The 26844-nt window shown below is 33.3% G+C and overlaps 1 protein-coding gene across 1 annotated transcript in view; it reads right to left on the reverse strand.

The window, feature by feature from the left end:
* The window catches only part of TECRL (trans-2,3-enoyl-CoA reductase like), a 108236-nt gene that overhangs the window by 56764 nt on the left and 24628 nt on the right, over positions 1-26844 (reverse strand). Inside the window, exon 2 of the mRNA XM_058546388.1 lies at positions 16326-16377. Coding sequence (XP_058402371.1) covers positions 16326-16377 — 52 coding nt within the window. The remainder of the gene's footprint in view (positions 1-16325; positions 16378-26844) is intronic.

A 26844-nucleotide genomic window follows, 5' to 3' on the forward strand; every position in this document is an offset into this window, starting at 1 on the left:
CGCTATGCTTTTAATCAAAGGTGAGATTAGTTAGTTATAATAAATTCTTTCCCTTTACAAAGAATCTGTTTTATTGCTAGCTAGCTGCAAAGTCTGTGGACATTGACTGTCTAGGCCTAAATCCTGGGACTATAATCTACTAGTTGTCTTATTTATTTTGTGCAAATTACCTGTTTGAATCTTATTTTATTTTCATCTGATAAGCAAAAAAATGTTTTTTAAAAAAGAGGATGTATAACAAAGATATCTAACCATTAGGGATGTTGTGAGACTTAAAGGAGATAATGAGTGCAAATTACTAAAAGCTATTAAGAACACATTAAAAATGTATTAACTTTAGTTTTAAAACAAAACAATACAAAACATTTTATTCATTTGTATAGCTACAAGAATTTCTGCAAAATAACACTTTGAAAATAAAAGGGATTGAGAAAAAACAAAGTTAGGGGCAGATTATCTAAAATTTGTACAACCCTGTATTGTGATCACAAAGAAAAACAGTAATAATCATAATAAAATACTAGTACGGTTAAAAAGGTGCTTTTAATAAATAAATACCACAGAAAACATAGGGCTTTCTCTTCTTTACAAAAAGTAAAAGAAACGTTGATGGGATTGTGTGTAAGAAAGAATTGTGACTGCTGATATTAACAAAGATGAGGGGGAAATAGACAATAAACATGTCCAAGGCAAATCACATGGGCAAATTGAGCCAGGTAAGAAATAGATATCATGGTATAGTGTCTATTCATCTATGCCTTCATGTGTTCATGTTACGTATTTTGCATTCAGCTGCCGTTCCTTGACAGTGCAAAATGATACCATGCTCAGAAAAAAAATATGTATGAACAGTTGCAAATTCCACATTATGCTAACATTGTTCCCCTATTTATCAATCATATATGAACTAATTAGTGTTATAGAAACAAATAGAGCAAATAAATAGTCAAGTAGGAATAATCTCACAATCAAAATACAGTTGCTGTTCAACAGGAACAAAACCAAGGAACCAGTCCACACCCCACACTTCAAATTATCTATTAAATAGATTTTTATTTGCTGCCACCAAGATACACACACACACACACATTTGAGGGCCCCCTATGCCATAAGGAGCTTGAACTTGATGCTGGAGGTAGTAGCGAGAGGATAAAATACTAGAGCAGGTCGATATACGAGAAAATGTTCCAACAGGAGACTGTTATGGGTATCTAGATGAAAAATTACAAAGACTTGAACTGTGGTTGTGAGAATTAAGGTAATGTGCAGATTTCAGATATACCAATGGCATAGAGTTAGTAAACCAAGAGGATAATTGGATATGAAGGAGACAGTGGTGTTTATAATGACCTGCAGATTTCAAAATTGAGTAACTGAACTGAATTATCATTCACTGAATTAGGAAAAATAAGAAGAACAAGTTTGAGAAAGCATAATGATATGTTTAATTTTGAACATGTTGGAAGCTGCAAAACATACAAAATATGGACTGTTTAATATATAGTCAAAAGTTCTGAGAAATACACAGTTTTGATTTCATTCCTTCATTAGTGGTATTTTCTAAACTGTGGTAATTTTGAGAGCACACAAAAAGAGAAAACGTAGAATTAAAAGGGAAGAATGCTGAAGATAGAACCTGAGACGTACTAACGTTTAAGAAGCCAAAGAATGATGATAAGTCCCCAAAGGAGTCTGAGAATGAGAGGTCACAGAAGACAGAGAAAGTATAAATAACATCTTAGAATCACGTAGGCAAAGAGTTAAAATCAAGCAAACAAATAAAAGGAGTCAAAGACAAGAGTGGTGTACCATGTCAGATGCAATGGAGAGTTCAAATTACACATGACTAAAACTGATCCACTGCTTTAGCAAAAAAGAAACTGCCAGTGACCTTGGGTTTGGCATGCTGCTATCCAAGTGATGGATAGAGGAAGGAATGACGATATTGCTATAAGTGGTTTGTAAGTTGGGAAATTCTTTATAAAAGAAAAAGAGGAAGCATTAGAAGATATAGAAAAAAATGAAACTTAAAGGAGTAAATCTTCTAAGAGTCTGGAGACAGGATTGCATAGTGGAGCTAAGAGTCTGATATGGATCAATCAATAAGAGAGCAGTTTAGATAAAGTACAAAATAAAGTTTTAAACTAGATAACAAATCAGCAAAAAAGGTGATGTTCTAGAGACTATATACCTCTGTGATGTTCCAGAAACTAGGAGTCCTGGAGCAGAAGAGTAAGACATTAAGAATGATAGATGTTCAAGTGGCTTTGTTGAGAGTTTCAAATATTAAAATTCAATTATAACTCATGGCAATTCTCATGGTGTGGATAAGTGAGTAAAGAGCTAAAGTGGAGTGGAAGTGACAATTCCAGAAAAGCAAGTAATTTTGATGTTACCATATTGGATGTTTATCATTTTAGATGTAATTTTCAATGTAATTGAAATTGGGCTTAGAACGAAGGAGAAACCTATAATCCAGATTCTAGAGCCCTCAAAGAAAATAGAGAAAAGTTGGGTAGGTAAGTACAAAAAAATAAGAATGAAAGATAATATACTAGAATGACATGAATCTTATAGTAGGTGGAGTTGTTATGTAAGATAAAACTGAATGACTTAAATTTTAAACGTAAACTAGATGAATGATGTACTGTGGATTGTGACAAAAATATATCGATTTCACTTGATAAACATTCAATCAACCTCAAAATACTATAGAAATGCCTATCTAAAATATTCTGCCTAGATTAAATCTTCTACTCTTTTACATTATTTAGCTATACCTTGGAAATGACTGACATAAGCTTTTAGACTCAAAAGATACTGTAAAATGGAATTAAGATATTCTATTGTTAATAATATACAGCTGTAACAAGTTTCAACATGTTAATCATAAAATATTTGTAATATATACATTGTTTGGAGTTTCTGAAAATGTTTTCTGTACACTAAAGAAAGTTAGCCAGGAAAAATTTCTTAATTCATATAGATGCATTTGATAATTTTCTGAAAACAAACTTTAGATCATCTCTATATTTTCTCAGCTCTATAGTAGAAAAGGTAAATATTTTACTACGTAACTATACATTCATTTTATGACAATGCCCTACCATATAATCACACACACACACGCATATACACACACACATACACGTACACATGTCTGAGGTCTGGTTATTAAAAAGGACGCAATTACCTATATAATACCACACAATACTACTCTATTATCTTTTAGATGATACTATGACTAAAAGCTTTGTCAATGTGGAGTTGTCCTATGAATACTTTAACCTATTTCAAGAGAGAACTAGTGCTTATTAAAATAAATGGTGGAAAGATAATGCTGTACAGGATCATATTTGGTAACTATTGGAAAATGAAATATAATGGTATTATAAAAATATTTGGATTATAATATTTGAAAAATATCATGTCCCTGAAATTTGGAATTCAAATTTATGGAAGCCTAAAAAATAAATGAAAAAGATGTCAAGAAGTTATCAAAATGATCAACAAAAGAATAGAGAAATCATGAAACAAAATAAATGACCAATAAAACATTTTGAAAGTAGAATTAATTCTCTAAGATTTAGATATTGTTTAAAAAAGCAAAGAAAATAATAAATATATCTAAAAAAGAAAAAATAGCTGTATAAATTTATTAATAATCATATATGATTAGAATGTAAAATGATAAAAATGAAAATGATACTTAAATGGTGAGACTCCTGAACTGCAGCCCTTGTGCCAGGATAAATTCCAGATATTAAAAAATTCTTATGTAAAAAATAAAACTATAACTTACAAGTGTGAGAATGAAACATGTCAACATTTTTAAAGATTAAATAGGCCACACAAAACAGAAAATATAAAATAAATAATTGATTAATTTGGATCTACAAAATTTATTTTTTCCAGCAAAAATGGAAAAAAGCATCTGTGACTTGCACACTAATTCATAAAGACCTTATATATTATTAATACAATGAAAATATCCAAACAGACAAAGATGTGGGTAAAGACCATGAACTGGCAATTTTCAGAAAAGTATATATAAATCACAAATAGAAATATAAAAATATTAATTCACTTGTGATCCAATAAACGGAATCTAATGCTAAATAAATTTTTTCCACTCTTTAATTATCAAAAATTAATAAGTTGTTAATATCCAATGTTATTGTGGAAAGGGAAAAATGACATTCTTAAGTACTGTACTGTTTTGAGTCTGTAAATTAGGAGAAAAAATTTGGCAATACATGTTAGGTTTTCAAATGAGCTTATTCCTTATAACACCTTTTATTTTTATTGCTATTATTCTTACAAATATGACTAAAGTTCAGAAACATGAATTATCCCGATGAGTACGCCAATGCATGGTACATGGTAAATGTTCAATAAATATTTGTCAACCTTCAGCAAATATTGTTGAATAAATAAGCATAATATTGCTTTATTATAAAAGCAATTAGAATGTGTATCCAGAAAATGTATTTTACACATCCAATCAAAAGTGTAATATATCTCCAGTAATAGTGATCACATAAATCAATATGTATTTACACAAAAATATATCTAAAAAATATGTTAAGAAAAGCTAATAGAGAATAATGTGTAAAATATGTAAAATTGTGTTTATAGGCATAGAGAGGTATCTCTCGCCTTTAGTGAAAATGTTAATAATAGGTGGATAATGCTTTATTCTTTGTAAGTTTTTGTATTTTTAGAAATTAATCTTCTATACTCATCATTTTATTATAGTAAAAAAATGAAGCTATTATTATCTGCAAAAATAATTTCATTTATCGAATCTGACATTTTGCCAACAAAGTATATACAAACCAAACAAAAATGTTGTACATGAAAACAATGCATTGGCACGCTATTATCTCATGGGATTATAGAAAATACTATGATACAATTTTGCACATCTGGATTTAGCAATGAGATTATTTATGTTTTCAAGAGATTTATAACAGGATTTGAGTAACTATTTGAATATGACCTGTTTTATGAAATCTGAAAAATGAAAGATATTTTTAACCAACTAGATGAGAAAATGTATATGAACAAATAACCCACTTTATGACATTTTCTTGCAATAATGCAGTATCATTAATAAAGCATTTAAAATGCTCACGCGCTTGTTTTTAGATTGTTAACATAGAATTCCACTGGGATGCATTTCACGTTTTTCTGAAAAGTTCCTTAAGGAAGACAATCCCAGGGAAGAGAGAAGACTAGTGCTGCTTCAAGCTATGTCTTAATAGGCTGTCTTGCTTTATTATATTACTCATCATACAGTATTTCATAACCCTGTTAACAAATGCAATTTAATGAGGAGCAGTAGCTGCCAAAAAGCAAAAAAAGTAAAAGAAAGAAAAAGAAAGTAGAAGAAAAAAGGAAAAGAAAATTGCACGTTCATTAAAATTTAAGAGGTGATCCTTGACCTTGTACCAGTGGATTTAGTGCTCTGTGTGCTTTCTGGATTCGTATTATTGAAAGCATTTCTTTTTAGAGCGTAACCAGTTTCTCACTGTCCAGATATCTGCCTCCCTTGGAAATTTAAATGTTCTCACACAGTGTCATATTCAAACGTAAATAGGAAATTGATCATTTGCTATAGATAAACTATCTCTTCTAATATTTGGTGCATCTATAACGTAGGTACATCCTCCAGTCCAAATATTGCCAACCCAAACATTATGATGCTTGGGGATTGTAAAACAAAATTATTTTATCATATCAGACTTGGGAAACTTCGGAAAGTCATGAAAGATGAATCAAAATAACCCTGACATTGCACAGCAATACACAGGTTTAAATGTACCATAAGGAGAGGCAAAACAATTTACAGACAGGATCACACCTCATGCACTTTAGGAATTGTCATTAGTTATGACAGTTTTATTACATGAGCCTTGACTGGCAAAACAGCCATCCCTTCCTAACAGTTTGATCTCCTAAGACTGTGCGAACAATCATATATCACATAGGTAAATAGAATTCTCAACACATGTGAGTGTCCAGTGCCGTTAAGTATACACAGCAAAGTAAATTTTACCAATATTTTAAAGTGGTCCCAGTGAGAAGAGGTCCATTTTCAATACCTGGAACATCAATATGTGCCAGTGGGTTATATTGCGGTTTAGATTCAAACCACAAAGAAAACACTGGCTTAAGTAAGAAATTTGAGAGATGTACTTATAGCAAGAAATCATGTTTTGAACAATACACTATTACAATTTGTGATTTATAGTACATATATAGCATAATGAGATAGATTTGAATTGTAATTTTTTCTCAAAATGTTATCTCAATATGTTTGCAGCTTTTAATATCATGTTGGGGAATGATATATTCTTTGTTTTGTTTACTTTAAGAGCAAATGAATCATCAATTTCCCTGAAATTTCAAGTTTAGGGAAGCCATCTTCCTCCCACATTACTTCTTTTTTAAGATTTGATATTTCTCTCCATTAATATATGTAAGTTGTTGAACTATTTCGAACTATGCTTAGGAAAAAGAAAGTTGGAAATATCCTGTCAACTAGTTTTAACAACCAAGAGAACATCTGTGACTATACAGAGAAATATTGATTAACATTAATGTAAAATAAAATTTCATGATTTTTAACTAATAGATTCAACAGTAATCAATTCTAGAATGTCATTCAATGTGTGTGTGTGTGTGTGTGTGTCTGTGTGTACTTTCATTTTTCTGTATGCCAGAAAATCTTAATGGCTATACCATGAATATTCTAAATATTCTTCTTTTAGTAGTACAGCACAGTACCTGATGATTTTACTTGATTATTTGTTGAATTAAGTTGAATTAAATAATTAATTTTTGCTACTCATACTCAAGTAGCAAAAAAAAGATTTTTTAAAGAAAAAAATGAAAATACGAAGAATTTAAATTATTATATTGTGAGATAATCATGTGGAAATCTATAAAATATTTTCTGTAAAATAAAATTTTGTAATTTACTGAATATTATTGGGCTTTCAAAATTATAATAATCCTTTCTCTAAAACTGAAGAAAAATTAACAATATGTGGCATAAAATTGTTAAATGATGTATATAGGATGCTGAGTTAAGAAGAGATATTTTGAAAATTCTATTTAATTTTAAATGGGTGAAATATGATTCATGAAATTTCACTCTTTTTCATAAAATATTTTGTCTGAAGTCCATCAAGGATGCAGCTAACTGATGGATCTCTTTTGTTGTTTCCAGCTGAGATGCATTCACATAATCCAGTTTCTTTGTGTCCAGTGGGCATATTCATTAAAATTTCTTCAATAACTAGAACACTAACACTAACAGGTTTTATGATCTCAATCTTGAAATCTACAGGTAATATGAAAAAATTTATGAGGGGCCGGCCTGGTGGCGCAAGCGGTTAAGTGCGCACGCTCCGCTGCCATGGCCTGGGGTTTGCCGGTTCAGATCCTGGGCACGCACCGACACACTGCTGGTTGAGCCATGCTGTGGCGGCGTCCCATATAAAGTGGAGGAAGACGGGCACGGATGTTAGCCCAGGGCCAGTCTTCCTCAGCAAAAAGAGGGGGATTGGCAGATGTTAGCTCAGGGCTGGTCCTCCTCACAGGAAAAAAAAAAAAATTTATGATATTGCTGCCCACTAGTAAAAGGGCCTTATTGAACCTCAGTGATTAAATTCCTAGAAGGTGAATAGGCACTTAACTCCCACAGCTTTCACAAAATGTAACCTTGACTGTTGACAAAGAATAAATAACCTGCCAAATTAGTCCATTTCTCCACCTAAATTATTGACCAGGCTCATAATTCTTTTCGCCAAGGAAACCATTAGAGAAAGAATGTTAGCTACTTTTTGAGTTAGCAGTGGAGGGCTTTTTTAAGAAAAGCATTCTGCCACTTCTTTCCTTGGTTGCATTTATCATTTTTTAGCTTCTTTTTGTTGAGAGATCAGGGAATTCTACAGCTTTGTCCGGGAGGTTCCTTTCAGATTGCCTAGAGAATACTCATCATTCTATACTATATGTGATAAATCCTTCCGCTGTGCTATCTTTGTTTTGAGTTACTCTCCTTGAACCTTTCAAAGTTTAGCATTGTTTATATCCCCCTGGCCTTCTGGCAAAGATTTATATGCATTTCAACTGTCACAATAAATTATATATCCCTTCATGTGGCTGAAACTACAATTGGTCTGCTAATTCCATTGTTCCTTCTCTTGCATTTTTCCCAGGGCTTTTTCTGGGAACTGCAGAGATAACTAGTCCAATAGATTATAAACATCATTGAAACTTTTTATGGTGTTGTCAACTAGTAGTGTGCAGGTCAGGGGCAAAATGATTTTCCTTTTCTTTCAGAAACCTCTTTTATAACACAGAGTCTGTGCACAAATTACACTTCAGCTGATTGTTATTCATTTTTTACTTCAGTTCATATACTACTAATTCTTAGATCAATTTCACAGGAGAAAATTCCATTAGCACTTTCAAGCCATATTTGCATTCTTTACTTCTACTCATATTAAATGTTGTTTTGAATTTAATAGTTGATCTTATAGTGCCATATGACATTAGACAGGGATTTTAGTTATTATAACCAATTGTGAACTATGCTTAGATTGAGAGCACTATTATTCGTTACATAATTTCCAAAACTAACTTTCAACTTAGTTCCCTGTTTGCAAATGGGGACTAATGATAGCCTTTCCCAAGTAAAATAAACAGGTATTATTTGGATTTCTGCCTGAAGAAATTAATGAAAAATATGACTCAGTAAATTAGAGGCAATGGAGACCAGTGGTTAGAGTACAGGGTACAGAATCATATTCCCTGAGTTTAAATTCCAGCACTGCCACTTAGCTAAGTGACCTTGGGTAAGTTATCTAATCTTTTTTTTAAAGACTTTCATCTGTAACATGAAAATTATCCTACTACTAGATGATTATAGAGTTACTGTGAGTATTTTAAAAAGTTTGCTACATGGAAATATCTTAGGAGATTCATGACACAGAGTGAGTACTTGATAAAAGTTGACTATATTTTTATCATTACAAATGTTAATGCAAGGTAGCTAGAGTAGGACATGCAAAGATTTTAAAAGGCACAATATTTGATAGCAAGTGCTCAACTTTGACATTGGCTATAATTTTTTAATTTAAAAAAATGGGAGTACAGATAGGAGAAATCAGAGAAAATCTCACAGAGAACAAAAAGGCATTTATGTCTTGATAATTTACTGAAATTTTTTAAAGATAGAAGGATTATTTTAACTAGTGTAAAAAGGTGTGAGCAAACACAGAGGAAGGAATAGGAATACTCTGCCTAAAAAAGACATTTAAACTTAATGAGCAATTTTAAAGAAGTGATTCAAATGTCGATGAAAAAGGAAAAAAAGTGATGCTATAATCATTGGAAGAAAAGATGGAATTTAACAAAGAAAGACTTACTTGAAGGAAGAATATAGATTTTAAGGATCAAGGGACAATTATGTAGAGATAAATCTTGTAGGTTTTGGAAATAGATTCTACAATAAAAGTAAATTTCTCCAGCCCAGGGATGCTAAATAAGGTTAGGAGAGTTATGTTTCTGAGGGATAATGTTTGAGGAGCACAAAGATACTAATAATTAGAGGCACCTAGATTTGAGGAAAGAAGGGAGAAAAATAACAAGACAAACGTCACAAAGAAAGAGCTTTTAGTTTTCTTTCCTCTTCATGGTTTCCTCTAATTTCTCAAACACAAATGTTTACCAATTTTGACAAATATGTTACTAGTTCATACAAAACTGTGAGTAGAAAAATTCCATAGAATACCATTCTAATTTCATGGTGGTATTATTTCTGATTTTTTAAAAAATTTAAGCGTTTATTATGGGTTCTGCACCCAATTCCAATGTGTGTGTGTGTATATGGAGGGTTTCCCTCCACACCAACCAGAAATGATTAAAACACTAGCTGGGTATTGATAAGAAATTTTCACATTTTGAGGTCTATGGGGTAGCTATTCTGCTTTAAACCTGGTTTGGCCTGAACTAAAGAAACCTGACTTATGGCCTGTCAAACATACATTTTACATGTGCTTTAACCATTAAAGCATGTATTAAACATTATCACAAAGTGAAAGAATGTACTCTTTGAAGACAAGGATGCATACTTCCTTTCCTATGATGCCAGTATCCTTAACCCCAATATCAGTACTCCTGAAGGTGTTTCCTTTCCCAGACATCAGGGTCATGTTGACCTGCTAAGCCGCAACTGAATACTCTTTGAAACTTTGACAAAATATATCTTGGGCATAGTTAATGTTTCTTCTTTGTTCTAAAAAGGTGTGAAACTGTACAGAGAGCCATGCTTCTCTGGAACGCCGTCTTCCTTTGTGGAGACTGCCGTCCCGGGCTAGTCCTCAGCTTGGCTCAGGTCAATCTCACCTTCTCTCTTTTCTCTGTAGAATGGTTATTGGCTGAGTGCATCAACAGTATCCTACAGTCTCTGAGTTCAGTTCTTACACTATTTACCTGATGATAGCATCAGATTCCTCAGATTAAGTGTTCAGTCCTACAAGACTGCTGCCCCCTCCTCCTTCAGATGCCCGTTGCAAGTCCAGGTTGTCACTTGTGCTTGTGACCAACTGGCTATAAATCAGAGGTTTCCATGACCCCCTCTCCTTGGGTTTGATTAATTTGCTAGAGTTGCTCACAGAAGTCAGGTAAACATTTTACTTACTAGATCACCAGTTTATTATGAAAGGGTATAACTCAGGAACACCTGATGGAACCGATGCATAGGGCAAGGTATGGGGAAAGGTTGCAGAGCTTCCACACTCTCTCTGAGCGTGCCACTCTCCCTGAATCTCCACCTGTTAACCAACTCAGAAGTTGTCTCAACCCAGTCCTTTTGAGTTTTTATGGAGGCTTCATTACATAGACATGATTGATTAAATCATTAGCCATTGGCAATTGATTCCACCTCTAACCTCTCTCTCCTCCCCTGAGGCCAGAGGCTGGTGATGGAACTGAAAATTCCAATCCTCTAATTGTATGGTTGGTTCTCCTGGCAACCAGCCCCCATCCTCAGGTACGGTTGGAAAAGTCACCTCATTAACATTACAAAAGGCACCTTCATAATTCTTATCATTTAGGAAATTCCAAGAGTTTTAGGAGCTCTGTGCCAGAAAAGGGGACAAAGACAAAATATATATTTCTTATTATAAATCACAATATGGCAGTATTGTAATTTATTTTGATAATTTAAAAAGAAACAAAATCTAAAAACACTAAAAAGCATTTACTGCTTAAACATTTCTAAAAAAAAAAGTATTAAAACTTTAATCTCAAATAAGGATCTAAACTATTTACGATGAATTATCTAGAAAGAAACTATTCATCAAATGTTTGGTGTATATGTTTACCTGAATCAAAATGTCACATGATTAATCTTATCAGTTATGTACAGGCTTTGATATGAGCTTTGAAAATATGTTTTGATATAACATTGAAAATATTTAGTAAATGTTACATGATTTGTTACAACATCAAGACTGAATCTCATTCAATATTCTTCAAACATTCATTGGATTTTATATCTAACCTAATTTTAAAACTGTGATTTTAATTATAATTATAATATTTTCCTCCATTAGATATTCATAAAAGTGGTCATTTATAATTACTGGCTGGTGGCCAGTTTCTTTGTAGAGATTATGTGTGATATTAGAATGCCATTCAGGGCACCTTACCTTGTGATCACAAACCACCTTTAGGCACAAGACCAATAGAAGTTATAAAAAATTAGAAAAAAGGTTTTGTTTTTTTAACTATTTAGAAGAAATACTACCTTTATACAACTCCGTACAACAACGATATTTTCCAATTTTGATTAGAGATCCCTTGGCTTACGACAAGTAATAATACAGTTTTTTAAGAGGATATTCACTAGACTTTTGCTTTGAGAATTCTTTAAATTGTTGTTATTAATATATCTTCTATTTCATCGGAGTGAACTATTGCATCCATCCTTCTTCCATAGAGGTCCAGACTATAGGAATTTAAATAATTTTGAATATAATAAAACATAACGAACCTTTAACATTCAGGCAGAATTTTTTCACTGGAATTTATTTGTTATTCTGGTAAACATTTTGATTACTGATTAATCAAATCCACAAAATAGAATATATCATTATAGATTTAAATTCATATATACACAGTTGATTGTGGCTTTGTGTAAGTTCTATTGTTTTCCAAAAATATTAACGATTATTATTCTAATAAAGTTACATTGTATCCCAAGAGAGGAATAAATTACCTTTAAAATAAAGAATAGTTGTTGAATTGAATAACATGAAATAGGATAATGCTTCTCAGCTAGAATAAGTAGTAGTATACATACATGGAGTTTTTTTTAAAAAGTCTCTTGAAATCTTAGAAAATATTCACATAGTTTCAGTCAGAGTGTTACCCGGACTTGTATAATTCTTAACGTTTCAGCTTGGTTTTTACAAGAAGTTTTAATTCCTCTGTGCAACCTTTGTGAGAAGGTGAGAGTGAATAGAGCATGATATATAGAGACATAAGTGTGAAGACAGCAGAAGCTCTCCAGGAAAGACTTCGAGATACAAGCAAGAGCAATAATGACAAATGCTACTGAATAAATGGACGGAGATAAAGAAAGATCAGTGGAGTATTGCAGCTGAGGGCATTTCATGCGTTTTTGGTACATTAAAAAAGAAGAGGAGAAATAGGTGAAAGTGTATGTGTGTGTATATGCGTGCATACATACAATGTATAGTTTTGTAGATATCTCTTTTTCATGAAAACCCGTGCTCTTTCACCTTAACAGCTAACCATGTAATCGTAGTTTCCTCCCCTTTCTATTTCTTCACCAGTCTGATTGCTGTGGCGTCATCAGGGTAATCTATAAGATGACTCTTATAACAAAGAAAAACAGAAAAATTATGAACCTTAGAAGAGCATAAGATAGTCATTTTACAGGACAAGGAAACTCACAGTAAAGAAAATTCTAAAATAGAACTAAGAAAAATGTAAAGCTGACACGTCAGAGAAATAGTAGCAAGACAAGAAATCAAGATCACTCCTAATATCTAAGAGAACAAAGGATACAGATAAGAGACCTGCAAGGAGAATTCTCCACTCAGGAAAACTGGTCTTCTGATAAGAGTTTTTTTTTTCTTTACAAGATTAACAATTCCTATTATAACTCTAGGGCTTGAAAATAAACAGCATTAGAAATGTCATAATAAATACATGATATTGTGTCAGAAGGTAAAGAAGTAAGTTTGTAAAAATCTAACAATTATAGTTATATGTAAATGATTATTGTTCTTTGAATATATTTATGAAATTGATTAAAGTATTCAATGTTACCTGCTTTTAAAGTATGCTAGACAGATAAAACATTAAGGCATTCAGCACATAACTCGTTTTTTTGCCATTGTACATATAGTCACATGTTGTGATTGTTAGCAACATTTTCTTTGCTGCCTTTTACTATTTGGCAAATATATTAAACATAATGTCCAATTTAATTGACTTCTAGATACTTTTCTGTAATTTAATATAAGAAAAAATGTTTTTGTGTTTCTGTACTCTGTAAAATTTGAAGTCCAGTAAGTTTTTGAAATATGGTATAATAAATGCAAAATTGCCTGAATATTATTTTTAAGTGATGGATATACTTTCAAAGTAAGGGTAATTTTGAAAAAATGGAAAAGGTTAAAATTTATGTTAAGTTGTTAAAGATTATAACTGTACTTAGGAAATTGAATAAAATAATAGATGTCAAGAAATCTTTGTCTTGATATAGCTATTACAACTAACCATATTATTGTCATATTTTCAATTGTCCCGTTCCGAAACTGGATATTTCTGAGATTTTCCACAAGCTGCTTAACTTCACTTTCCTAATTACTAGATATAGGATCTGGAACACATAAATACAGAACCTTGGGCTCTAAAATTTTAAGATTCCATGTAATTGTTATGTATGTCTACATGTAATACAAACTATCATAAAAGCAGTCATAGTCTGCACATCAAGGTGACTGCACATTCTTTCCACACATACATTAGCCTTTGATTCATTTCCTCATTTCCAGACAATAATAGAAATAATATATTTATTATACTGTCATTATTAATTTAAATGCAATCATTTTCTTTCATCTTTCTACTTTATAGTAAAAAAAGTCATTTTCAAATGTCTTCTCACTTAACTACTACAATCTAAACTTTCTGAAACCACTTTATTAGATAAAATTGATCTGTCTTTCCTAAGGTGGCAACTCAATTACTAGTTTAACGAGATCCCTATGTCATATGAAGGTAGGAATAACTCAAAACAAATGCATTCAGAATGAAAATAAACTGGAAATGTCGCCAAGTAGGTGTCTGGAGAAACTCAAAGGTGGGTTTGGAAGCAATTAACTATTTTTCCAAGTTGTTTCTTTTCCTTTTGTGTGTTAAGGAGATGTAACCACCAACCATCCTGAAACTGACCAAGCCTTACCACAAGAGCTATGCCTATGACCTTTGCCTTGTTTTTAATGCAAAGATTTCTCCAGGAGGAGCTTAGGCCTCATCATTTGGAAGCATCTTCTCTAGCTGAGCCTGTACAAGCGAATATCCGCCTCTCCCTCTTGAATATTCATTCCCCAACCAAATAAAAGTTCCTGCTCCCCTTTGTTCTGGGACACCATGACTTTGGAAATGATTCCTCATGGCCTCCTATTTGCTGCAAATACACTTTACTTTGTGAGACAACTTCCACTGGTGTAGAGTCTTATTTAACTCACCAGGAGGCAAGCCACTTGATTTGGTTACAGAAATATTTGTGTAAATAACTAGGGTAAAATGGTTCACATAGACTTTGTAATAAGATACAAATTTGGAGTTCAAAAACTTTCAATAACTTAGAAAATATTGGCATAAATATACAGACAATTTGCTTATCATGCTAAAATTAGAGAATTAATCCATGACAGATCTCAGCACTTCTCTTTTTTGTTCTTTTTTCCTTACTACAATGCCTTTCTGATTCTATTCTGCATACCTAAATCCTACCTGTCTTTATGATAAAATATTTGAACTCACCTTCCTCAAGAATTTTTAACTAGTGAATCATATTTCAAATTATTCTATTCCATCTTGTATATGCTATCTGTTCCTATTAAAAATTCTAAAAAGATTTTTCTCATAAATGTTTATAAATTTTAGGTACATTGACTGCTTGGGTTTTATTTTTATATTCATGTCTTCCTCATGATACTAATTTTTGAAGACTGACATCTTCTACCCTCATTTAGTCATTGTGCCTAGTTTAATGTCATATTTACAGAAAGTAGTCAGTAAATATTCTATTTTTTTCTAAAAAAAATAATGAAATAGTTCTACCTAGCTTACTCTCAGATATTATTAAACAGTTTAACGTATTAAATTGTGAATTTTAAAAATATTTTCAAAAAAGAAATATTGTTCAACTGAATCCAAAAGATTGAAAATTCTCCCTAGCAAAACCCATAGAATGTACAATACCAAGAATGAACTCTATGTAAACTATGAACTTTGGGAAATAATAATGTGTCAATGTAGGTTAATGAATTGTAACAAAGGTACCACTCTGACAGAGAATGTTCAGAGACCATATGCATGTGTGAAGGCAGGGGGTGAATAGGTACTCTGTGTATTTTCTGCTCAATTTTGCTATGAATCTAAAACTGCTCTAAAATTAAAATCTACAAAAAACTGCTCCCTAGTAATTATAGACATTTTCACTATGTTTGTTGTGGATAAGCTTTATTGAAAAGTTTTAAAAAGAAAAATCTAAACAAACTTCATATAAATATTTCCAAGAAAATAATAATAGGAGATCACTTAATAAGGTAAATTTAGCTATTAATAAAATTAATCAGTGTAATTTCAATGTATTGTATAAAGAATTCCTATGTGGAAGAGATTTGACCAGTATAAATACAGGGAGTAAAACTTTTGCTTAAATATGAAGAAATACTTTGTATCAATTGATGTCTTTCATATATTAGACGTTTCCTATTAGAATGAAAAATGTTCAGATATGAACTAGAAAGGAATTTCATGAAAAACTAAAAGAATGTTGTAGATTAAAGAATCAATTAGAAAGATATGAGAATGTTCATGGTCAAGAAGTATTTATCATAGTATTATTTCTTAGTTCCATGTAAAAATATGGTTTCTGTATACTCTTTTCATCATAATATTGAACTTATTCTTACAGATAAATTTGAACCAATTTAAGAAAAAAAAGACTGTAATATAAATTCTAAATTATATACAAAACTTACATGCTTTGTGAAATTTTTGTTTAACATCATGAATAGTAGATGTTTGCATCACCTGAAACAGAAAAGAAAATAGAGAGAATTATAAGGAAAAAGTGTTTATTTGTTTGCTATATATTTGTTTAAGAAGAAAATATAATTTAATATGTTTAAAGTGTAAAATTACAGCCAGTTTGCTTTGTTTAGCTTTTCAGTCACTACTGCTTTGACAACCTTGAAACATTGCATCAATATACCTTTTTCTAAAATGTTATATTTATATGTAGCACTGATGGTGTTATTATGGGGGTTCACCCAAAGTTTTATCTCTAAAATATATTTTTGAATTTTCTCTGGCCATAATATTCAATTTCTGGTTGCCAAACTGGTGAGACTATCAACTAAAAGTTTGAGTAATTGCACAAGATAGATAGAAGGTAAAACAGTGTCTAGCAGAGGAGCCTGAGTATATGAGATTGATTTATATGGACAAAGAGGAAAATGTTACTTCAGAGCATCATGAGAAAAAAATATTCCATCTAAGCCCTCTAGTTAGTTATGTTATTAAAATTCCCATCCAAGAATGCTATAGGTCTATCAAAATCCACCTTAGATATATTATTTGCATTTTTAAAGTGTATAATGGTTTGACCAATTATTTGTTCCTAATCTACTAAAATTAACTCTTTATAACATTGGCTAAATGAATAAAAGAAATGTTTCTTCATCGAAACTGGAAAATTCATGAGGTTACGAGTTCTATCCAAATACCTCAAGCCATCACAATACTTTTTGACTTTCTAACTTTGTTCATGTCAAACTCACAAACTGAAATTCCCTTCCAATTCTGATCGCTGTCGTTGGCTTATGAAAAACCCAATAATCCTTCAAAGTCTACAACAAAAATCATTTTTATAATCATGCAAGAAAAATATATTACCTTTCGTTAAACATGTATAGAATATTGTGCCCATGATTTATTTTATTATATTGCTACACTAAAATCTTCTTATAGCTATTTTGGGAGGTTGAAATGAAAAAAAATGCATAAAGGGATGACACATAATAATACCCCAGGCAGTTCTTATTAACATTATTATATTATGTTTAACATTTTATTGTATCTTAAAAGTATAACAATGAATACATTTTTTTTTTACCATATTCCCCTCCCTGTTTAACAGAACTATAACCAACAGTGGGCTATACCATTTAGAAAAAGTGTTTTTTTGATTTCTTCTACAGACATATGATTTACCAAATAAGAAAGTTCTAAGATTTAAGCACTGAAGAATGATATTAATTCCCATTTGTGTTATACTCTAAATAACAAAAGGAACCTAAAGTGTTCTGTTGGTATAACATTTTCAAATATTTCATGGCATTGCTCTTCTCTGGAAGATGTTAGGAAATATTTGAAAAACAGCTTTTAGAGAGAGTAATATATATACACTTGAACATATATGCATTTTAATTTTCATTATTGAAGTTTGATATTTGAATTATATTTTTAAAATGCAATGGTCTGTTTTAACACTGTTCCTTGTTTTACCTCACTGTTACTTAATCACAAAACACATTTATATGTTGCTTCCTCTGATAGGGATGCCTAAAATCCACACGCTATTCTCTAGAGTAGCAAATATTTGTCCATTAGTCATTTCAAGGACCATCTAATTTGGAAAAACAAGTAATATTCATGATCAATAACTCCTCAGTTAGGGTTTGCTGTGTGCTTCACTTTATGAAGTCGTATTATCTTCAAACAATCTTTGAGGTCCTTGAGGGCAAACACCTAGTATTACTGTAGTTTCTATTTCTACATGTACGCAATATAGCATATAATAAAGTTTTTGTGTGTGTGTGTGTGTGAGGTAGATTAGCCCTGAGCTAACATCTGTTGCCAATCCTCCTTGTTTTTTTTCTGAGGAAGATTGGCCCTGGGCTAACATCTGTGCCCATCTTCCTCTACTTTATACGGGATGCCACCACAGCATGGCTTGATGAACAGTGAGTAGGTCTGCGCCAGGGATGTGAACCTGCAAACCCTGGGCCACCAAAGTGGAGTGCGCAAACTTAATCGCTACGCCACCGGGCCAGCCCTAGCATATAATAAAGTGTTAAGTCACTTTTGTTGAAGTCAAAAATAAAGTTATGAGTGCAAAGACATGAAAACAAATGAAGTTCCTTAATCTGATATGAAAATTTTTTCACAAGCAGATTTCTCTGGAAAAGCTGTATGCTTTTCTTCAATCTAGAATAATTTAAATGACAATCTTCTAATTTGACATATGCATGTTCTTCTCTGAATTTCCACTTTCAAGACTAAGATTATATTCCCCTGAAAGAAACCTGCATGTGGAAGTGGGCTGTTATTACAAGCTTTTTTTTTTTTTTTTTTGTGAGGAAGATCTGCCCTGAGCTAACATCTGCCAATCCTCCTCTTTTTGCTGAGGAAGACTGGCCGTTGGCTAACATCCATGCCCATCTTCCTCTACTTTATATGGGATGCCGCCACAACATTGCTTGACAAGTGGTGTGTCAGTGCGCGTCTGGGATCCGAACTGGTGAACGCCGGGCCGCCGCTGCAGAGCGCGTGCATTTAACTGCTTGTGCCTCAGGCCGGCCTCATGTTATTACAAGCTTTTAACAAGGTTTTTAATTTATTTTTACTTTTTAAAATTACATTTGACTTTCGCATGTTAGAAAAGTGCTGATTTTGAATAGATCTTTGAGAACTGCCCTTTCTGGAGCAATTTTAGTCAAATACAACAGAAAAAAAATAATTAACCATTAAATGATTCAGCCAGCATTGCTCAATTAGCCACAAGACTGTGCTTGATCAACTCTTCCAGTCCTTTAGTTGTACTCAGAGCACAAAAAGAAGAAAAGATGATAATTAACAGAGCATATAAGACTTTCTGATTACTAAGTTGATGTCTCTGTAGTTTCATCAAGAATTTTATTCATAATAACTTCTACTTTTTAGCCAGTTTTACAATCTCTTAAAAAGGACAAGCTATCATCACAATAATGTATTCATTTTTATGGATCACAATTAATTGTGCAGATGGGAGAGATAAGTGTTCCTACATCTGAATTCCTGAAATTCTCTTCATTAATGTCTCTTTCTCACCAGAGAAAATTAATTTTAAAATGCTAAGTAGACAAGGTAAATGATTTTTGTTTCTTGAACCAAAAATTTACTTCTAAATTTCAACTGATAATAGTTAAGTTTTGGGATATTATTATTTTATCCAACTTTTAAGTTGATGGATTTAGAAAAACCTTTTTACATTCAAGTGAAATCTAGGATTTGCCTGTATTTGCCCCATACAAAGACTCTTGAGTATTTCACAAAAAAACTTTTTTGTCCTGTTGCTACTATTTTATACTATACTATAGCCACTTTCTCAGGAATTCTTCGCAATGAATAGATGTTTCCAGAATACTGTTTGTCCTGCATAGAGAAATAAAAATTAAGTGGTAAGGCAAAACAACAACCACTTGAAATTTCATTGACAGAGTAATTACAATGTGCAAACCAAAAATTGTCAGTAAACTTTGTCTACCAGTAAAGATACGGAAAGAAACGGAATAAAAGATAAGTCGGATAGAAATTATTAGATATAGAGCTGTAAAAATACACACTCACACACACACAAACAAATACAAAATATTCAGTGCAGGGTTCCTAACTGCCACGGGCTTTTTCTTCCTGCTTTTTTTGAGATGCAACGGAGAGTACTAGCCTAGAGAATCATATTTTAAAATTGACTACTTCAGGAAAGTTCAAAAAATAGCTCTAAAAATTTCCCTTAGAAGGTTTTATGGTTACAAATAGAATATGTAGTTGCATATATTTTACTCAGAATGGACAGTGAGTTTTCTGAGTAAACAAATATTATTTTATTAGTAAGTGATCTTCAGATTGTAACTAAAATATCAATAAGGGGGGCCCAGCCCAGTGGCATAGCAGTTAAGTTCCTGCACTCCGTTCTGGTGGCCTGGGGTTCACAGGGTCAGACTCGGGCACAACCCATGCACCACTTATCAAGCCTTTTTGTGGCCGCGTCCTATATAAAGTAGAGGGAGATGGGCAAGGATGTTAGCCCAGGGCCAGTCTTCCTCAGCAAAGAAATAGAGGAAGATTGGCAACAGATGTTAGCTTAGGGCTAATCTTCCTCAAAAAAAAAAAAAAATATATATATATATATATAAAAATAAGTGGGAGAGGCTCCAAGATTGTGGGTAGGAAGATCCCCAGTTCACCTCCTCCCTACATATTGATCATTTCCCTTTGAAAAAGATCTGAAAACTAGGTGAACTGCTCTCCACAACAAAGGATAAAAGGACCACATCAAGATGGGTAGGAGAGGCAGAGACAGAGCCTCGCATAAAAAACCCACCCCCAGCGTGGCGACATGCAATAAGGAGGGATCGCACAGACAGGTGCTTCTCTCAGAGGAGCAAGGAGTTGGTGCCCCACATCAGGCACCCTGACTTCTGGGATCTACACCAGAGAGAAGAGCCCTCAAAACATCTGGCTTGAAAAAACAACAGGGCTGACGTCCAAGGGACTCCAGGTGCTATAGGAAACCGAGGTAACCCACTTAAAGAGTTCATATGTTGTCTTGCTCACCCAAGACCCAGAGAAAAAACAGCAGTTTGAGAAGAGCCTAGACTGTATGTGAAGGAGATTCATTTGCTGAACTAGGTGCCTCAGCTGGAGGGGCAAGAGACAGTTGAGGTGTTCCCCAGAAACCAAGGAACTGGGGGATGCTAGTGTTGCGCTCTCTGCCTAGGCTGCTGGCTCAGGTGCATGGGCTCAGACACGGCTCCCTCTTGCCGCCTAGCTAAGACTGTTGCGACTGGGGGTGAGCAGTCACAATGCTATCCCACTGTCTTACTCAAACCAGAGTGCCGGTGGTTACAACACTCCCCCATTCCCTGGCCAGAGCAGGAAAGCGTAAATGGTTGGGGGCATTTTTGAGCTCCCTAGCTAAAGACTACAAGCCTGTAGATTGTGAAGCCGTCAGGGTGTTCTCCTACTCCTAGGCTAAAGCCAGTGCACAAAAAGGCACTGCATTTCTCAATGCTACAGGTGGGCGCAGTCAAGACATTTTCTTGCTGCCTTCCTGAAGTCAGCAAGTGTATCCCACACCCTACACTCCCCAGATGCCTTGCTGAAGCTCGTAGGTTCAAACCTTCCACACAAAGGACACCTCTTGATTGCCTGACCCTGGTGGTTAAGGTTGGTTGGCTGTACATGAGCTCCACAGGACTGTAACAATAGGGAAGACAGTTCTTGGCAGACCACCACTGCCAGGACACTACAAAGACAGGGGACTAAAACACAAACCCAGTCTTCCTGTGAAAAAGGCCTATTTACTTACCATGGAACCTCAACCTGACAGAAAGGTTTCAAGTTTCTCACATACCTAGAGGCTAAGGAGGAGCTCCCAGGGAACATAAGCAGGGAGACACCATTTTTGCACACTCCTCTTGCTCTCACTACTGATTGATGAGATTTCGCCGAAAGGAGATTATACACTTATCTGGAGCTCTGCGTTTTGCAATGGTTGCCCAGGAGACACCTTCGGATTTCCCGGTCAGGAAGCCAGCAGGGATAACAGTTGTAGCCCCACAGGACTGTATTTGTTAGCATACCTTAAAAGCTGCTGCTTGAAGATCTGGCTCCCAGTCAGCCTGCAACTAGATGCTAAGTGAGATTCCTCCTCTTGGAACACTGACAGATCTTGGTATACCCTCAACAATGGGGGCATACCAAGAATAAATCATACAGTCTGGACAATCACATGGGTTCAAGGGACAACCAAGACCTAGGGCAAGGTTGAACAAGAAGGATCATCACCTACATACACAAAGCCACTCCTTCAAGACTGAGAAAGTTAGCCATTTCTAATACATAGAAACAAACACAGAAAGTCAAGCAAAATGAGGAGACAGAGGAATATGTTCCAAATGAGACAAATCCGCAAAAGAAGACATAAAGGATACAGAGATAGGTAATATACCTGATAAAGAATTCAAAGCAATGGTCATAAAAATGTTCACCAAACTAAGGAGAAGAATGGATGAATACAGTGAGAACTTCAACAAAGAGATTGAAAGTATAAGGAAGTTTCAAACAGAAGTAACAGATCTGAAGAATACAAAAACTTAACTGAAAAATACACTAGAGGGGTTCAACAGCAGACTGGGTGAAGTAGAAGGAAAGATCAGTAAGCTGGAAGACAAAGCAGTAGAACACACCCAAACAGATTAGCAAAAAGAAAAAAGAACTTTAAAAAATGAAGATAACTTAGGGGACCCATGGAACAACATCATGTGGAGTAACATTTGCATCATAGGGGTCCCAGAAAGAGAAGAGAGGAAGGAACAGAAAACTTACTTGAAGAAATAATGGCTGAAAACTTCCCTAATCTGGGGAAGGAAACATCATCCAAGTACAAGAAGCCCAGATTGTTCCAAATAAGATGAACCCAAAGAGCTCTACACCAAGGCATATAATTAAAATATCAAAAGTTAAACATGTAGAGAGAATCTTGAAGCAGCAAGAGAGAAAAAAATTGTTACAGATAAGGGAAACCCTGATACTGGCTCAAAACAAGGTTGACATAAGGGAAGGCATATTGTAAAAAAGAAACCATGCTGTAACTATGAATGACCTCTGATTAACTGACATGCTCTGTGAATTTTATGGTCCCTCCCAGCTGCAATGAGTTGATAACTTTGTTCTTTTGAGTTCCTTAGGAATGTGATGAGCCCCGGGCAGAGAGTCTATGCTGATAGCCATCATCAAGGACAACTAAAAGATCAGGGTAGAGGATGTTGCTCTGGTCTCTGATGCATATCCAGTAAAAAAAAAAAAAAAAGAAAACACTATCAGGAACTAAGAACAGATGTCTGTCTCCATCCTGAGACCAGATGCCTCCCCCAGTCAGAGACCAGCCCCCTATAAAACTCGCCTGTAGTCTTTGTTCTGTAAGATGGTTCTTTCGGACATGAGTCAACCACCTTCCCTCTTGCTAGCAAGCTATAATAAAGCTCTCTCTCTCTCCTACCACCTTGCCTCTAGACCATTGCCATGTGTTGCGGTGGGCAGAAGACCCCCCCTTAGGCAGTAACAAACCCATAAGGCTATCAGCAGATTTCTCAGCAGAAACTTTGCAGGCCAGAAGGGAAAGGCATGACAGATTCAAACTACTGAAAGAAAAAAACTTTCCACCAAGAATATTCTACCCAGCAAGGTTATCATTCAGATTTGAAGGAGAGATAAGGAGTTTTCCTGACAAGCAAAAGCTAAAGGAGTTTATCACCACTAAACTGGCTTTATAAGAAATATTAAAGGGACCCCTTTAAGATAAAAAGAAATGGCATTAATTAATAACAAGAAAACATGTGAAAGTAAAAATCTCACTAGAGAATGTAAGTATATAGTAAAGGTAGTGGATTAATCACTTATAAAACTAAATAACTAGTTTAGGGATACATAAAATAAAAAGATATAAAAGATGACATCAGAAACATAAAATGGTGGGAGGGGAGTAAAAATGTAGAGTTTTGGAATGTGTTCAAATTAAATTGTTATCAACTTATATATGTTATATACATATATATGCAAATATGATGGTTATATACATAGGATGATATATGTGAACCTCACAACCGCAAAACAAAAACTGATAGTAACTATAAAAAAGAAAATGAGAAAGGAATAAAAACATAACACTAAAGAAAGTCATCAAACCACTAGAGAAAAGAGAAAGAGAAGATGAAAGAACCAGAGAACTACAAAAAACAGTCAGAAAACAATTAATGAAATGACAATAAGTACATACCTATCAATAATTACTTTAAATGTAAATGGACTAAATTATCCAATCAAAAGACATAGAGTGGTTGAATGAATAAAAAAATAAGACCCATCCACATACTGCCTACAAGACACTCAATTCAGAAGTAAGGGTGTACATAGACAGAAAGTGAAGGAATAGAAAAAGATACTCCATGCAAAGGGAAACAAAAAGAAAGCTGGTGTAGCTATACTCATAACAGACAAAATTGACTTTAAAATGACTGTATAAAAGGACAAAGAAGGACACTAATATATATATATATAATACATTAAAAAATTATATATATAATATATATATTTATAAATATATATGCACCCAGTACAGGAGCACCAAAATATATAAAGCAAATATTATCAGACCTAAAGGGAGAAATTGACAGCAACATAATAATAGCAGGGGACTTTAGTACCCCACTGACATCAATGGATAGATCATCCAGACAGGAAATCAGTAAGAAAACATCAGTCTTAAACAACACATTCAACAGATGAATCGAATAAATATATATAGAACATTCCATCCCAAAATAGCAGAATACACATCTTTCTCAAGTGCACATGGAACATTCTCCAAGATAAAACACATATTAGGCCACAAAACAAATCTCAATAAATTAAAGAACACTGAAATCATATCAAGCATCTTTTCTGACCATAATGGTGTGAAACTAGAAAACAATTGCAAGAAGAGAAGTAGAAACATTACAAACACATGGAGATTAAAAAACATGTTACTGAACAAATACTGGCTCATGGAAGAAATTAAAGGAGAAATTTAAAAAACACCTAGAGACAAACAAAAAAAAAAATATGACATAACAAAATCTATGGAATGTAGCAAAAGCAGTTCTACGAGGGAAATTCACAGCAATACACTCCTACCTCAATAAACAAGAAAAATCTCAAACAAACAGTTTAAATTTGCACTTAAAGGAATTAGTGAAAGAAGAACAAATGAAGCCCAAAGTTAGTAGATGGAAGGAAATAATAAAGATCAAAGTGGAAATAAATAAAATAGAAACTAGAAGAACAATAGAAAAGATCAATGAAACTAAGAGCTGGTTATTTGAAAAGGTAAATAAAATTGACAAACCTTTATCTAGACTCACCAAGAAAAAAAAAAGAAGGCTCAAATAAATAAAATGAGAAATGAAAGAGGAGAAATTACAACTGCTACCACAGAAATACAAAAGATCGTAAGAGGTTGCTGTGAACAGTTATACAACAACAAATTGGACAAACTAGAAGAAATGGATAAATTGCCAAGATTGAATCATGAAGAACTAGAAATCTGAATAGACCAATTACTAGTAAAGAGAATGAATTAGTAATCAAAAACCTCCCAACAAACAAAAATCCAGGACCAGACGGCTTCACTGGTAAATTCTACGAAAGATTCAAAGAAGATTTAACACCTATCTTTCTCAAACTCTTCCAAAAAATTGAAGAAGAGAAAAAGCTTCCAAACTCATTTTGTGAGGCCAAGATTGTTCTAATGCCAAAACCAGACAAGGACACCAGAGAAAAAGAAAACTACAAGCTAATATCCCTGATGAACATAGATGAAAAATTCCTCAACAAATATTAGCAAACCAAATTCAACAAAGGATTATACATCACAATCAAGTGAGATTTATTCCAGGGATGCAAGGATGATTCAACATCCCCAAATCAATTAATGATGCACTACATTAACAAAATGGAAGCTAAAAATCATATGATCATCTAGATAGATGCAGAAAAAGCATTTGACAAAATTCAACATCCATTTATGAGAAAAACTCTCAATAAAATGGGTACAGAAGAAAAATATCTCAACATAATAAAGCCCATATATGACAAACCCACAGCTAATATCATACTCAATGGTGAAAAACTGTAAGTGTTTCCTTTCAGATCAGGAACAAGACAAGGATGCTCCCTCTCCCCACTTTTATTCAACATAGTATTGGAAGTCTTAGGCACAGCAATTAGGCAAGAAAAAGAAATAAAAGGCAAAAAAATTGGAAAGGAAGAAGTAAAACTGTCACTATTTGCAGATGACATGATACTATATGTAGAAAACCCTAAAGACTTCACCAAAAATCTGTATGATTTTTGGGTACCTAAGTTTATCAAATTTAATTTTTGCATAGTTTTTATATTATTTTAACATTGCAGACATAAATAAAGACAATTTTAATAGCTACTCTAATATTTGATTTTTGTAATCCTTCAATAAAATTAACAGTCCTTTATTGACTAGCATATTTATTTATAGTATTTACTACCAAGCCATTTCATCTTTATTTAATATGAAAGTAGTAAGTCTTTATATGTTATTTATTGAAATGGCTATTCCTATATGCTTGTTTTCTATCTTATAGCTTGAAATCAAAACATATTGAAAATATGAATGAAAATTTAAAACTGAAATGAGAGTTTGATATACTAACAAAATACAAAAAAAAAGAAATGTTTTAAAATTAAAAAATAAATTATATTTTAAGAACGCAAAACTTTCCATGATGAATACTCTTTCTAGAATACTTTTAGAATATATGTTTTACAGCCAATCTAGGTTGTAGAATATTTTAGGACTGAAGGGGATGATAAAGAGCACAGAGTTAAAAGTATATTTTTAAGAATAAAATAGAGCCTAGTGAAATTAATCTTTATGAT

The sequence above is a fragment of the Diceros bicornis genome, chromosome 8 (assembly GCF_020826845.1).
Source record: "Diceros bicornis minor isolate mBicDic1 chromosome 8, mDicBic1.mat.cur, whole genome shotgun sequence".
Lineage (NCBI taxonomy): Eukaryota > Metazoa > Chordata > Mammalia > Perissodactyla > Rhinocerotidae > Diceros > Diceros bicornis.